The sequence below is a fragment of the Canis lupus genome, chromosome X (genome assembly GCF_003254725.2).
Source record: "Canis lupus dingo isolate Sandy chromosome X, ASM325472v2, whole genome shotgun sequence".
NCBI lineage: Eukaryota > Metazoa > Chordata > Mammalia > Carnivora > Canidae > Canis > Canis lupus.
In genome coordinates this window covers 118,351,252-118,366,960 of record NC_064281.1, presented here as the reverse complement: position 1 = coordinate 118,366,960, position 15,709 = coordinate 118,351,252, and the positions used below count along the sequence as shown (strand labels likewise).

Sequence of the window (15,709 nt, the reverse complement as noted above, 5' to 3'; positions counted from 1 at the left end):
GCTCCCCCCCCCCCGACCCCCCAGCCTGGAGCCCATCTCCGCCGGACCCACCTGCTGGGAGCGCTGGGGACCCCTGGCACGGGGTCCGGATGTGAGGTGGGCCGACGTCCGCCTCGGAGGTCTGAGAGAGCGGAGGGCCTCGCGTGGGGGGTCGGATTGGGGTCCCAGCCGAGCGAAGGCGGGCAGGCCTGGGGCCGGGGGCAGCCAGGCGAGCAGGTAGCCCCGGAGCGGCCCGGAGGGCGGCTGGAGGGGGCCTGTCGGGAATCCCGAGAATCCACGCGGGGGAAGGCGGGGCCGCGGCGTGGAGCTGAGGGGTGCCCGGAGGCAGGACGGGCCCGGGCCCTCCCGGAGCAGGGGTGAGGAGCTGAGGGAGAACTGCGGGGGTCCCCCACCCCACCTTCATGCCTCCACTCCTCCCGGAGAGATGGAGGCACTGGGCCCCCTCCTTGGGACTGGGGGGCGGCCCTGGGGAGGCCGGACACACGCGGCCACCCGGGAAATGCGCACTTGGGTTGTGGGGGTGGGGACAGGACCCCACGGAGCTCAGGATCCCCGTCGGAAGGGAGGTTTGCCGGGGCCTGAGGGGGACAGGGGCACAGGGGTTGCCTGTGGGGGCGGGGTGGGAGGGCAGGGACACAGGTGCACAGGACAGAGGGGACCCGGCGGAGGTCAGGGCCCACGCTAGAGGGGCCCCCGGGAAGCCGCGGAGGAGTGGGATGGGGCCAGATGGTGGCGGGGGGTGCTGCAAGCCTGGCACAGCCAGGTACCCGAGAGCCTGAGGCCTGGTTTGGTGGGAGCAGACGCTGAGGGGGGAGGGGAGGGAGGGTCCCGGGGCTAAGGGGAGGCGAGGGATGGACCCTGAGGGGGACAGAGGGGACCCGGCGGAGGTCAGGGCCCACGGTGAGCCCGGGAAGCCCGCGGGGGAGCGGGATGGGGCCGGATGGTGGCGGCGGGTGCGGCAGGCCTGGCACATCTGGGTACCCGAGAGCCTGAGTCCTGGTGTGGCGGGAGCAGACGCTGAGGGCTGAGGGGAGGGTCCCGGGGCTAAGGGGAGGCGAGGGATGGACCATTGACAGGGACAAAGAGGACCCCAGTAGAGGGTCGCCAGGGCTGTGAGGCCCCCGTGGGGATGGGTACCTGCTCTCACGTGGGAGTATGGGTGCTCAGACTTCCACATCCGGGCCTCCTGAGGCACTGGGGGCCCCTGGCGTCAGGAGCAGGGCCTAGGACACGTGGGCAGAGGGGAGGGCCCCGGGTGGTGCTGGGAATCCCGGTGAGGATGCAGAAGAGGCCCGGGGGACCCCGCACCCCAGCCCAGAGTCGGCCCGGGAAGGTCGTGGGGGGGGGGGGATGGGAACACGTGGTGAGGCCCCACTTCTGCATCGGGGCTCTGAGAGACCAGGGGGCTGGTGTTCAGAGCAGGGCCTCCCTGAGGGGGCAGACGGTGGGCCCAGGTCCTGCTGGGTTCCTGGCGAGGATGTCCATGGAGGACGGAGGGACCCCGCACCCCAGTCCACAGTCAGTCCCGGGAGGCAGGCCGAGTGGAGCCAAGCAGAGGCCTGGGCGCCCAGGGAGCCCCGCCAGCAGGGGTGGGGAAGAAGGGCCCAGGGAGCCTGTCCCCCGCCCCCCAGCTCAGCCCCCTCTGTGAGCCCTGGGAAGCCCCCAGGCTGGGTCATGGTCCTGATGGAAAGATGGTCACTCCCTGTCCCCGGTGGGGTCCGGGAGGAGGGGAGGGCCTGGGTGTGAGCGCCCTGGCCTCCGGTAGTCTGCCCGAGGGGCCCAGGGTCAGCTAGGGCTGGAGGCGAGGATCCCCGAGGGACTGAGACCCCCGAGGGAGTGGGTTCCCAGGGAGCCCGGAGCACCACGGCCCTGCCCCTGCTTCAGCCTCGGGAGGCTGCCGGGGGTTGGACGAGTCCCGAGCTGCGTGGTCGCTTGCTTATGTGACAGGGCCTCCCACACCTGTGGCGGTTGGGCTGGAGCACTGCCTCCAGGGTGTGGGCTGCGGTGGGGTCAGGTGGAGTGGGAGGCAATGGCCCACGTGTGGCTGGTGGCCAAGGCCAGGACTACAGGGGAACTGCAGCCCTAGGAACGCAGCCTAGAGTGGGTCCTGGGAGCCCCCAGGGCCCGAGGACCTCCTGGGGCGTGCCCTGGCTTGCCAGCCAAGTCTCCTAGAGCCTGGGGAATTGGAGGAAGGAGCAGGGTTGCAGACTGCCCAGAGCCGACCCGGGGCCTGAGGGGATTGAAGGTGAGGACCAGAGGGAGGACTGACGGACCCTGGGCCCCAGCACGTGCAGTCCAGGGAAGAAGGAGGCCCCTGTGCAAGATGAGCCCATGCTACGGTCCTGATGTCCACCTCTGAGTGTTAGGGCCTGAGGGCTTGTGCTTCAAAGTAGCAGGACCTCGGGGTTGCTTGGTGAGGGTGTGTGTGGAGGGTGTATGGCCAGCGGGGAGTCAGGGTGAGGACCTTGGGGACGTCCTGGCTGGCCCCACCTGGCCCATGAGCCAAGAAGCCAGTGCAGTGGAGTGGGGCCCTGCCCTCTGGGCAGCCCACGGAGGATGGGAGAGATCTGGCCCTCAGTGGAATGCTCACTTGTCCCTGGGGCGGGTGGGGGCAGGAAGGTGGGCTGACCTGGGGTTGGTACGGTCTTGGTGTGAGGGGCACGTCTCCTCTATGGGAGGTTGGGGGCCCGGAGGAAGAGCAGGCCCTGGCAGGATAATGTTTCAGGGAGCGGAGGGCCTGGGCCTGAGGGTCTGGACTCAGGTCAGCAGAGGAGGCGGGTGCCCTGCCCTAGCCCTGGACCAGGCACTGGCGACAGTCGACGTGACATATGAGGGGATGCCTCCCACAGCAGGATCCCTAGGGACCAGGCCGCCCCAGCCGTTTGTGTGGGCCATGGGGAGAGGCGGGACAGGTGGCCCAACTGATTTCTCTGGACTTTGGCTGGTGGGGGGTCGTGGCAGGGGCCCTTGCAAGGAAGGTGCAAGGAGGGTAGCCTCAGGGCCAGCCGGAGAGTCTTCCCAGGCCTTGCGTGGGGTCCAGGTGAAGACCCAGAGGTGCCCCCATCCCAGCCCAGATGGAAGCCAGAGCTGGCCCATCCCTTATGCATGATCCAGGAAGAATCCTGGAGACTTTGGCAGGTGTGGCCAAGGCTGGGCCCCTGGCTTCCTCCTGTGGAGTGTTGGGGACCTGTGATCTTGCAGGGACAGTTTGGCCAGAGAAGGACAGGGCCGGGGCAGTCTTTTGAGAGGCTGAGGAGGGGACTCCCCACCTTGACTGCAGGAGACCTCCCAGAGAATGTGGCAGCCGTCCTGTCCACACTGGGCCCCAGGGCTGGGCTGGCAGTCTGCACCCTGAGGACCCTCCTCCTTCCCTCCTGCAGGGACTTCAAGAACTGGCAGCAGAGGCCTTGGTCTGAGGCGGGGGTCCCTCAGGACACAGAGGTGAGGAGGCGCGAGCCAGAGCCACTTGGCCAGGTGAAGTGCACGCTCTCTCTGAGCCTGATGTCAGGGGTTCTCCCAGCCCAACACAGGGGACCCCTCTGCAGGGGAGCCGGGCACGGCCCCCTGTCAGACCTGGTACCTCGGGGTGTCTTGGCCGGGCTGCCCCCTGACAAGCTCTCCCAACTCTGTCTTCAGGTTCAGCCCGAATCTGACACCATGCCCCTGAGGAATAGCAGCGAGCTTTGGAAGCAGGGAGAAGACCTAGAGGAGGCCGAGGGCCTGGGGATGCCCAGCTGTCTGGGGCTGAGGAGGAGGAGGAAGGGGAGGAGGAGGCTCCACCTTCCCCCTCTACCCCATCTCCCCCATACCACCTATCTCATCTCTCTCTATCCTCCTCCTCCTCCCCCTCCTCCTTCCCCTCCTCCTCCCCCTCCTCCTTGTCGTCTTGCCCTTCATTGTCCTTCTCTGGCATGGTCTTTGGCCCCCCAGAGGAGGGGTCTGCTACTCCCGCGGCCCTGAGTGCTCCCCAGAGCTCTCAGAGTGCCGACCGCTCCCCCAATGGTGGGGCAGCTGGTGGCCTTGGCCAGCCCGAGCCTCCTGGCCCCAGCGGCCCAGGGGAGGCGGGAGATGAGGAGCCCTTGGTGGAGGGCAGTTTCCGCATGAAGACGGCTGCCCTGGTGGTATTCCTGCTCCTCAAGTATCGCAACAAGCAGCCCACCAGCAAGGCAGAGATGCTGGAGGTCTTCACCCCAGAATACCAGGACGACTTCCCCGCCATCTTGAGCCAAGCGTCCATCTGCTTGCGGCTGGTCTTTGGCCTAGACGTGATTGAAGTGGATCCCAGGGAGCACTCCTACGTCCTCAACCCCATCCTGGGCCTCACCTGGGATGGGATGCTGAGCGATCAGTGGGGTATCCCCAAGACCAGCCTCCTGGGGCTGGTCCTGGGGTTGATCCTCCTGCAGGACGGATGTGTCTCCGAGGAGGTGTGGGAGGCTCTGGGGTTCACGGGGATGAAAGATGGCCAAGAGCAAATCGTCTGTGGGGAGCCTGGGGACCACCTCACCGTCTGTGTGCAGGAAGGCTACCTGGGGCGCCGGCAGGTGGCAGGCAGCGACCCTGCCCGCTTTGAGTTCCTGTGGGGGCCCAGGTCCTCCGAGGAAACCAACAACCTTCAGGTCATGGACTTTATGCTCCAGGTCGGTAGCAAAAACCTGGGGTCCTCCCTGGTCCTGTGAGAACAGATTCTGAGATAAGGAAGAGGGAGCTGCAGCTCCAAGGGCAGCCAGGCCCTTTCCAATCTTTTGTGGGGCCGGTATGAAGGGAGGCCTTAGGGTGCTTCCTCCCGGTGTTGTCCTGTTGGGTGTGTAAAGAGAAAAGCCTGGGCGTTCTCAGGGGTTAAGGGCCAGGGCAAGTAGGGGGAAAGCAGGGCCAAGAGCCTCCCTGGGGGCCTGGGCTCTGCAATGACCCTGGCATCCAGAGCTTGGTTTCTTTGAGGAAGCTCCCCATGTTTGTTCCTTGGGACAGAAGGGTTCCCCAGCCCCGTGTGTGAGTGACACGCACCCCTTTGAGATCATACTTGCCAAGCTCAAGTGTTAGAGTTTTGTCATGTCCTGCATACAATTTGGGAGACCTTCCCTCCTTGTTTGGGTTCTGGATGAAATCACAGGGCAATGGCGTTGGAATCTGTTGGAAAGGCCAAGAGTGCAGCAGGCAAGTGCTGGAGTATGGAAATAGGAAAATAAACCTTGTTCACTTCTCATTTCTACCCCTGCCGTGTGCCATTTTTCCAAAGCAACGTCGATGTGCGCTGCTGCATTCACTTGGTTTTTCAGGAACGGGAGAGAAGGGTCCTAACGCCAGGGGAGCCCTGCTGGCAGCTCCCTCATGGCCACACATCGGCTGAGCTCTGCTCCCTGCAAGGCTCTGCGTGTGAGCAGTGAGGACAAGAGGGGACCAGGGTCACGCCACCTTCAGGGACTGTGTCTAGCGGCGGGAATCCCCACGGGAATGCGGGGAGGGTGCCCTGAGACCTGCGCCAGCTTGCCAGCCCCGAGCTTTTCCTGGAATTGTGGGAGCTCTGTGTTGCCCCCAGAGGGGCAAGAAGCCTACCCCGGCGTCACGGCCATTGAATCCTATGTGGTCTTGGAGGGTCGTGTGCAGACAGCTCATTCTGCTCAGTTTCTCTTCGGTTCCCCTTGCTCTCCCATCCTGGGATATGTCACAGGAACAGCAAATTCTTAAGACAGGGGGTGTGGTGGTGGACGTTACAATAAGGCTGGACCTTCTCCCAACCACTAACGGTCCTCATTTGTCAGTGGTCCCGTGTGCCGGTCTCTCCTGAAATGGGACAGTAGCAGAGAATGGCAAGTGGCAGTGCATCAGGGGAAAGAGCACATTGCCAGCCCATGGAGATTTCTGAGGTTCCTGCCACAGTAATTGCAGCAAGGTGCTAGGATTGAGGAGGGATTGCTGCCCCTGAACCACCACAGCCAGGTGAGTGTGCAAAGTAGTGACCATCAGATGTGATCCTGCCTTGGAAGCACCCGCCCCACAGCCGGTGGATGCGTAGGGACATTCTGTAGACGAGCCTCTGTGCCCCACAGAGAGGCCCTGGTGGGCAGTCCTTCCTGCCACCTGACCCTTGGATCCCCGAGTCACGGCCATCAAACCCCTCATGCCCCGCACCAGGTTCCTTCGGGAGTCCGGCAGCCCGCTGCCCAGTGGCCGGGGCAGGATCTGGGACGTCCTGCTTCTGGGGCCCAGTCGGCAGCCCCCACAGCCTCTGCTGCCCACCCTGCCCTGTCTTTCCTGACCGTGGCCTCAGCCTGCAGACCTTGGGGCTTGGTCCTGTCTCCCCACTGCCAACTGCTCTCTCCCCAGTGCTGCTGCTCACAGGCACTCATCTTGCTCTGGCCGTCCCTCTCTGCCTACTTGTGCTCCCGGGGGTGCTGACCAGGGTTCTCTGGCGGTCCATGTCCTAGGGGCTGGTAAATGACACTCCTAGCCTGGTGACCCTGGCGACTGTGCCAAGTGGGTATTGTCAGAGAACTCCTGGGTTATAGCCATCGTTCTGTGAAGCTGGTGTCCTCGTGAAGGCCACTGCGAGGTTGGTTCTATGAGGCTAAGGCAGAGACGGGGTGTGTACCTATCAGCCATCCCCAGAGCCGCCGGGACCCTAGGGTCCCGAAAAGGGTACTTTGAGCAGAGGAAAGTGTAGTGGGTGATGGCAGTGGTGACCGGGATGCTCCCCCACACCCCACAGGCCCCCTGGCTCACATGAGGATTCTGTAAGAGCCGGGCAGGAGGGCCTTTGGGTCCCCAGGAGGCAGGAAGTGCAGAAGGTCAGTTACCCCACGAGAGGGGGAAGGAGGAGCACCCACCATCCTGAGGCTTGTGGCCTTGGGACAAGTCCCAGGATCAGGCCCTGTGGGACAGCCCCGGCTGGATGCGGGGACCCTGCATGCTCTCCTGGGAGAGAATTGACTGCTGGGGCCCGGGGTTTGATCCAGGCCACCATGGACTGCTGGCACGGAGCACTCAGGATGCCCGAGTACCAGCATGTGGGTCCTTGGGGAGGCATCTCCGGGGTGCCAGGTCCTGTCCCGCAATGTCTGTATTCACACACAGCGGCCAGGTGTCTGGCAGTTGTCAGCAGGCCACGGCGGATTATGCACGAGGTCCCCTGTCCTCAGCAAGAAGTCCTGACATTCTCTAGATGCCCTGAGCCGGTGCCCTGACAGGCTGGCAAGAGGCGCCTCAGCTGCGGTTCTGCTCCTCAGGAGCCCCCGTGCCCAGCGATGGCCAAGCCTGCTTTGAATGCACCCCCTTGGCCGGGCTCTGACCTACTGTCTGGCCTCTACCTGCCTGCCCTGTGTGACAATACCACTGGCACCTGCCCTGGGCCATTCCTGGGCCCGACTTGGGCCTCCCTGCCTGTCCTCAGGGCCAGAGTTAGCCAAGCCAGGCTGTCCCCACCCCCAGAGAGAGCGGGAGTGCCAAGGATCCCCGGGACTGTCCCCTGTGGGGATGCAGTGCGGGTCCTTAGACCCCCTGGGTTGAGTATTCACCTGCTGACCTGATGGGTGGCTGACGTGCAGCCTGCCCAGGGCAATGAGCCTGCGGGATGACATGGGGCCCCATTCAGCTGGGCGACAAGGGGCCAGACTCGGCCGGGGCCACGCCTGAACCCCAGGGTGGCCCTCGAGGGAGCATAGCTCTTCCAGCCCCATGCGTGTGCGATCCTCTCCTTCCTCACACACTCGGTCCTGCCCCCACGTGTCCCTGGGGCCTGGCATCCAGGTAGAAAGGATCGTGACCCCGAGGCGCTACTAAGAGGTCGCGTGGGCAGGGGTCTGTGTCAGGCTGCTGGTGGCATCGGTGCCCGGCACTCCCACGGTCCCCCAATCATGGGACGTGGAGCGTCGGCAAGATGACCCCCCCCCCCTCGGAGGACAGCTGGACCCCTGCTGGCGGCAGGGAGGACCCTGAGGTCCACACCTTCGGGCTTGGCCCCTGGAGGGCGCTCACCTGCTGGGGCGTTGTACGGCTCCCCCTGCCCCGATGGACGTTCCGCTAGCCTGATCGTGTGCACGGTCACACGGCTCATACGGTCACAAGGGTGACACGGGCATAGTCTCCCTGCAAGGTCAAGCATTGCTGTACTTTGGCAGGGTGCCACCCCGACGTACAAGGCCTGGTCCACATTGGCGTCCACAGACATCGCGGTCGTTAGCGTGTGTCTCGGGCCTGCTTTCTCCGGATGTGGAGATTGGGAACCAGGCAACGCTCATCTTCTGATCCCGGGCCCGTGAGGAGGGAAGTCGTTCTGTCACGCTGAGGATGTGTTACCCAGGCTCAAGCAATCAATAATCAATCGTGGCAACACGTGGATGCCTCCATGATATCCCAATATTAATGGGATGTGGGGGGCTTCCAGGAGGGTGAACACCTCCACATTCCAGGAGAGTGGTGCCACCCAAATCTTCGGGCACAGGTGGCCCTGTGTGCAGGATCCTCCCGGGCCTCCCCCACGGGTTGTCTTCCTGTTGACTCCCAGGGTGTCCACTGGTCATTGTTAGGGACCAAATCGCCGTGCCTCCCAGATTCACATGTTGCCACCATACGCCAGCACCTCCGAATGTGTGTGTTGCTGGACTTTGGGCCTTCCAAGTGCTGACGGGGTTCAGACGGAGCCAGTGAACATGAACTCTAAAGCCATATGGCTGGTGTCCTCAGGAAGAGTAGGAGGGGACGTGGGGAAGGCGACAGCGCCTGGGGCGTGCACGCACGCGGGGGGGACCGTGTGCAGAGGCGGCAACAGTGTGGCCACTCGCAGAAGGAACAGAGAGGTCGTGAGCCTGCCGGCACCGTACCCTTCAACTCCCGGGCTTCAGATCTGGGAGGGAACCCATGACTTTTGTCCTGGCAGCCGGGACACGCGTGCTCGGGCATGTTGGAGTGGGCTGCGTGACTTCTAGCTTTTTGAAAACTCGCACGTGGGCTCCCAGGGTCGAAGACCATGCTCCTTCCACCTCGTCCAGGGAACATCCACTGTGTGACGCTGGGGACAGATGGGCACAGCTGTCTTCCGGCCCCGGGGTCTCCTGGTGCCGGGCGAGGAGGCGTGGGTTCCCCTCCTGAGCTCCGGGCCGCTCGGGTTCTGCTCTGTGGGAAGCCGGCCGTGTCCCCGCAGCCCCTCATGTTCTCGCAGGTTTGGAGGCTCCAACTTCAAGAACCAGGGTTTAGACCATTTGGTTTCCGGGGTGGGCAAGCCTCTCTTCCCGGCTCAGAAAAGGCCTTCGTGTCACTGGGTCCCTCCCGCGGCCCCACCTCTGTGCGCAGGTGGGGCGGGGAGGCAGATGTCCACGTGTCCTCCACTTCTCATGGGGACGCTAGGGCTGCCGGATTTGGGCCGATGACCTGCATGGCCTCGATCACCCTCCCGCCTCCCTAGGGTGCCTCTTGGCACAACCAGTGGTCCCGGGGCATAGGGCTGCACCAGAACAATTTGGAAGAGGACTCAGCTTGGTCCCTCACACAGGGTGGGGATGCCTCCCGGTTCTATCCGGTTCTAATCGGGAGCCATCTGTCCTTCCCGATTTTGGTCTGTGCGGGTTCATTTTGGGGCTCTACTAGGTTTCCCGGGAGGTCCCCACCCCACTAGCTTTGGAACTGTGACCAGCAGGAGTGGGCAATGCCAACAGGACAGCCCCGGGGCTAGTTTAGCTCATCTGGTGGACATACCATCCTTGGTACCTGAGCTCAACCCACCCCCCAGCCGCTGGGCTCGGCCCCCGCTGTCATGCCAAATCCAAGAAAGTCACCGAATACCTCCCAGGGCCAGAGACCTAAAAGGGGGCTAAAAGGGGACCCTGTGCCCGTCCACAGGGGTTCCCAGGAGGCTGGGGCTGCCTCTGGCCTAGATTCGGGTCGAACCCCGTTAGGACCCTCCTGATGGAGGTCTGGGGCTCCCACTTCCCTGGCTGTACCTCCGTGCATCCCGGGTGGCGGAGGTCCCGGAGGAGCCTGGGGGCTCCCGAGGAGCAGCTTGGCTTTTTGCCAGGACCACCCTGGGGAGGAGGAGGTTCCTTTGCTTGGAGGCTGGAGGAGCACAGTGGGCCCAGCCCTCCAGGGACCTGGCGGCGACGTCCATCCCAGCAACATGGACCCCCGACCATTTCTGAGGGCCTGCGCTGGGCCGAACATGGTGGCCTGGGACGTGTCCCTGCACCTTGCACCACTCCACTGACTTGCTAGAGCCGGAGGTATGCACAAGACCCTGGCGGAGCCTCTGACATTAACCTGCCAGTCTACGGTGCACACTTCCCCGCAGAGGCTTTCCTCCTGAAGGTTCTCTCCAAACCCCGCGGCTGTCGCCCCCACCCCAGGGAGTGCCCAACACCCGAGCCCCTGCTGGCATCCCGGCCCACAGACCAAGCCCCTCTGGTGCTTCAGCCTGCCGGGGCTGCGGGCAAGCTCCGTCTTCCATGTTGCTGAAGCGCCTGGAACGGACCAGGTGAGGAACCTCAGCACCTGGCCTCGGACTTCTCTGGGGCTCGAAGCCACCCCCGGCGGCCCGGGGCCGCGAGCTCGGCCACCAGGCCATGGAATGCAAGCTGCCCCTTAGCCAGAGACATGCCACTTTGCCAGAACGTTGGCCTCATGGTGGCCTCACACCCCTGAAGGCCCAGCAGGCCACCGGCTCACGGGAAGGCCAGCTGCCTTTCTGGAGGACCAAGAATAGGAGACCCGTGGCCCTGCAGTTCCCAGGGGCCCAGTGCTGAGCCCCAGTGGGGCAGGCAAATCCATGCTAATCAGGAAGTTTGGAGGAGGAGGCACTAGTGGGCAGAGTGGAGAACTGGGGACAGGGCGGGCTTTTGAGAGTGGCCTGGATCAGGAAGTGGTTTTCGTTTCAGGGAAGGACATGTAAGAATAATTCTTCCCCTGCCAGAGTGTAGAGATAAGGCCCGAGATTGGATTGGTGGGTCCACCCCATGGACCTCTGTCCTCTGTGGGGAGGGAGCCTCTCGGGGGCAGCGCAGGCTCCTTCCCCATCTTGTGTCATAACCCACTCGTGGGATGGGGCGCTGAGGGCTGTCCCCAGCAGTGGGTTGTGACGGCCGCCATGGGGCTTGAGCGGGGAAGAGCCACAGAGCTCCTGCTCCTAAGCTCACTGCCACGCCATCCTGGCCTAGAGGATTTTCTGTCTTTGCTCCCTTGCACAACCCCAACTTGGGCCCCACGTTCCGCAGGATGCCAGCTGCACTAGCTGTGCGCGAATGACGGATCTCGTGCTTTCTAACTCTTTTGGTGTAATAGAGATATTGTGCTTCTGTGTCTTGTGTATGTTGATCAAAGGCCCTCGATCCTGCGCTGGGCTCTCAGGGACACGGGCAACCCCAGGGATAAGTCGGCAGCAGCTCCAGGTCTGCAGGGCAGGAATGCTTTGTGCTTTCTCAGCAGGGAGAACGAGTATGTGGAGTGCGTAGCCGACTCAACGACCTCGTTTCTGCCAATTAGAGCTGGCTTTTCTGCCGTAGTGTTCTCTTGAACCCCTCGACCTGCAGTGTTCCACGGGAGACGCCAGGTCTTAAGTCAGTTGCGCCATGACGTGACCTCCCCCCACTGGAGGATGGGAAATTGGTCTGAACAGGAAGAGCTGGAACAGGAGGCAGGGTTAGGAGAGGCCCCACCGGCAGACAGGTGCCGGGGGAGGCCGGGATGAGTTGAGGGTTGTCCAGACGTGTAACCCGGGATTCCTGATTCAGACTTCTAGGCCCGGGGCACGGGCCTCACTTTACATACCAGACCCATCCTTTGCTGGGTTGGGCCGGGCCAACCTCGCACAACAGGGCGTGTGTGTGTGCGTGTGTGCCCGTGTGTGTGCACGCGGGTGCGTGCACGTGTGTTTTAAACATGAGTTGGTGAGGATAGGTTACGGTTAGTAACCCTGGACCCAGGTCCAGCTGCCCGGGGATGGGGGTAGGAAGCAAAGGCTGATTGTCTTAACCTTAGCAATTCTGGGCTTTTCCTGGCTTCCAGAGAGACCATAAGGCACGGCCCCTTTGCGGCGCCCAGAGCCAGAGTCCTGTCCTGCTGCAGCAGTGATTAGGGTCGTGGTAGCAAAAGGATAAAAGGAGGTTTTCCTCAACGTGCGGCCAGATCACCACAAACCTACCTCACTGTGTTCAAATGGGACACGTGCGCTGGAACGCGTCCTGGGGTGCATGTCTGCCCCTGGGTCCCTGTCTCCCCTGTTGCAGCCCCCTCTCGTGACCCCATTTGTCTGGGTTTTGTAGGACTTCATGCATGGCTGACTGTGTGATTGCTAGGTGGCCTGGTTTGTGTCAATATAATGTGTTGCTCTTCTCCATGTTCTTTTGGGGCTTTATTGTTGACAAACTTATTTTTGCATCGAGAAAACTAGCCAAAGCATCTTCCAGAAAAGAATCTGCGCCAGGAAGAGAATATGAAACCCAGCTCGATGACCCCTCTCGAAGTGTGGCCTAAAGATTCCGACGACTCCACCCTCCCACCGGTCACCCTTTGGCACCTTCACTCAAGAAGGGACAGAGAGAAGGGCAGCCTGGGGCTGCTGCGGGTGGGAGGGGGTCCATCCATCCTACGGCCATGCCCCCATGGAAAAGCAGGTGATTCTCCTGATGCTTGTCCCCCCTGGGCCTATCCCTGTGGCCTGATATTTCAGCCAGGTTGCTCCTGCTGACGTTTATAGAAAAGTAGTTTTCCCAACAGGGTGTGATCCGGCTTGGGGGGCATGTGGAAGCCCCAGATCCAGAGGCCAACTCAATGTACCTCCGATGAGCTGAGGTCTTCCCGGGGTAAGGAATCTTAGGAAGGGGATGAGGACGTGGGTGTGAGTGTCAGTTCCTAAGGGAGCGGGCTGGGCCAGAGTGATTTGCCGTGGCCGGGGCAGCGCTACACTCAGGGGGATTTATGATTTATGAATCAAGCAGGACAAGACATGTGTTCTGTTTGCTGACCATCAAACACATCCTGTGGTTACTTGAGACGTACCTCCCTTGACCGACATAGCAGGGATACCAGTCTCGGCTCGTGCCCGGGGTATGAGCTCAGAGATCCTTCTCTGGGCTGTGCGGCTGGGAGGATCAGTAAGAGGTGGCCAGGCAGGGAAGCCTCTCTAGCACATTCTCCCCCTCGTGCACGTTGCCAACTCCTCCCCAACTATATTCTGGCTTGGCACTCGATGACCACCGGAGATTTCTGTGTCTCCAGACTTGAGAGCATTTGTCTAACAGCAAGTCCTAAATAGCTGTGGCCTCTGGCTTCCTGTAACGCACATCCCATCAGCAGCAGATGAAAACCCTGGGCTGAAACACCGCCTGAGTTAGCGCAGAGCCAGCCAGGGCAATCTAGCCAGAAATCACAGGGCATTTTATGGCAACGTAAGCGGTCCTCAGCCCCTGGTGTCACCAGGTGATGCCTCGGGACCACCAAAGTGCCCGTTTGAGGGTGGACTGTCTCGAGCCTCGAGGATCCTCTCGGCAGGCTCCACAGCTGTAACAAGGTGCCTGCATGGTCCCCAGCCAGAGGTCGAGTATCCAGGGTGTCCGTCTTTCCCTCTACACTCTGTCCGTTCAGGCTGTACCTGAGGACTCTTTTGAGATGTTTGGCCACCCATGCCCACCCGAGGCCGTGTGCACGCTGGCTGGGAGTTCCCGTGTCCTGAACCACGTCTAAAGTACGATGCACATGGTAGCGTGGAAAAGGAGGAATCGCTTTATTGAACAGCTGCAGGGAGCAAAACTTGTGCACTCTGCCACCTTTGTCACACACCAGGCAGGGAAGGCTTTGCCACTCCAGATGCTCCGCCTCTCCCCCGGAGACAACAGGCTGCCAGGACCTGGGGCCCGGGGGTACCGGGGGTATCAGGGGTGCTGGGTGTCAGTGGGGCCAGGCTGAGACACGTCTGCTGCCTCCCGTGTTAAAACCTCCCCTTCTCTCCTGGGTGAGTCCGTCGGTGCCCCTGTCCCTCCTGTAACAAATGCTGCTTGTCCTCAGGCAGGAGGCTCTCAGCCTGGAAGTTCTGCGTCCCTCTGTGCTCACTCGCGGCTCTCCCAGCAGCTCTCGGAGCTTGAGGTTTCTTTGGTGGATCGGAAGAGGCAGCTGTGGGAGGGAAGAGATGTTACAGCCTCCCGTGTCTATAGCACAAATGTAACTCCAAGCACATCCCCAAGTTCTGACTAAGTCCTGCAGTATAGGTAATGATGTTCCCTGCCCTACAGCCATGAAACCTGTCCACCTGGAGCCATAGTACCCTCCTGACCTTGCCTCCATCTCACCAACAAGTCAGAGGCAGACCACATTGAGGAGCCTGCAGCTCCTTGCTCAGGGCTTCAGTGAAAACAGAGCCTACCAAATTTCCCCTTTGCTGACTAATGTCCTAGGGAGTACACACCTTCCCAAGTCCCTTCGGTGGAGGGTCCTGCCACCCAGCTGTGATCCAAGTCCTTGGTGTCTATTCAATCTTCCCATGTCCCCATTTTCCCCACCTTGAATTCATACCTTGAAACACTTGAGGTTGACTACCAAATTCCAGAATCCAAACTGTCAATTGACTGTCTTAGAGCAGAATGCTGCCTACCTACCAGGCCATCAGCCATCCCTAAAGGAGACATACGTTCATCTGTTGTTCCTTGCTCTGTCCTTGGAAGGTCTGTCTGGTTTCCCCAACCCAGTCATATCAAGACAGTTCATCTTGTGACAACGACCCTGTCACAAAACTTTTTTGAGCTAAGAATATAGTTCTGCTTATGAAAATATAGGTAAAACCCCACCAGATCCTCAGCAGTACACTTACTGTCTGCTGTGAAAAGTTTGTTCCATGTCACAGAACAGTGTATGTCCATTCCTTGGAGCAGTGAGCTTTCAAGGTTATGTTCACTTCAATGCCTGAGAAATAATACACATTAAGACATTGGTAATGAATTCGTATTTCAAACTCAAACAGATTCTATGGAATGACTTATGAGACGAATCAGATCATTCACTGGAAATCATTGCAATCATTCTCCTAGGGAGAGTTACCAACGATGATTAGAGAGCTAAACAAATGCTGGGCTCCTGCTTGGAGAGCCTTTGCATTGAAGGAGGAAGTCTTGATGAGGAACTGGAAATACCAGCTGCATTTCCCTATTGGATGGCCTGAATCCTCTAACCTACACTCATGTACACAATTACAGTTTCCATCTGGATCTAAATTGTAGGCTTATTTATTTATTTATTTATTTATTTATTTATTTATTTATTTTTGACTAGCTTGATTTCTCTGTCACTAGAATGGTGGAGTTGCTAACCAGACACAAATTCTTAGGTTTTGACTTAGGCAAAAGTGAACTAACTTACTGCTTATTTGCCTCACAGTCCCAGTAACAGTGATTGGAAAGTGAAACCCAGAATTCAGGCTGTGCAGGCTCTTGTTTCTTGGTAATGGCATTGAATGTGTACACCGGCAGGAGAGGGGCCACAATGTTCCCCCAATTAGAAATAGAGTTAAAAGTCTCTGTCTCTTGGGCAGCTCAGATGGCTCACTGGTTTAGTGCCGCCTTTAGCCCAGGGCATGATCCTGGAAACCTGGGATCCGAGTCCCATGTCGGGCTCCCTGTATGGAGCCTGCTTCTCCTTCTGCCTGTGTCTCTGCCTCTCTCTCTCTCTCTTTCTCTCATAAATGAATATTTTTAAAAAGTTGCTGTCTCTTGAATGTACCAGTGGATATTTTAGGCAAAGG

General features: G+C 60.6%; 2 protein-coding genes and 1 long non-coding RNA gene across 3 annotated transcripts in view; all 3 read left to right on the top strand.

Moving 5' to 3' along the window:
- The window catches only part of LOC112663549 (melanoma-associated antigen 10-like), a 135,510-nt gene extending 130,340 nt beyond the window's left edge, over positions 1–5,170 (top strand). The window contains exon 4 of the mRNA XM_025452654.3: positions 4,641–5,170. Within this exon, the coding sequence (XP_025308439.2) occupies positions 4,641–4,679 (39 nt within the window). The 3' untranslated portion in view covers positions 4,680–5,170. The remainder of the gene's footprint in view (positions 1–4,640) is intronic.
- LOC112651674 (melanoma-associated antigen 10-like) overlaps positions 1–15,709 on the top strand; it is a 126,198-nt gene that overhangs the window by 86,319 nt on the left and 24,170 nt on the right. The window lies entirely within an intron of this gene.
- Positions 1,404–4,174, top strand: LOC118353797 (uncharacterized). The gene is made up of 3 exons (XR_007409470.1): positions 1,404–2,245; positions 3,381–3,441; positions 3,637–4,174. It is a non-coding gene; the product is annotated as an uncharacterized LOC118353797 (long non-coding RNA).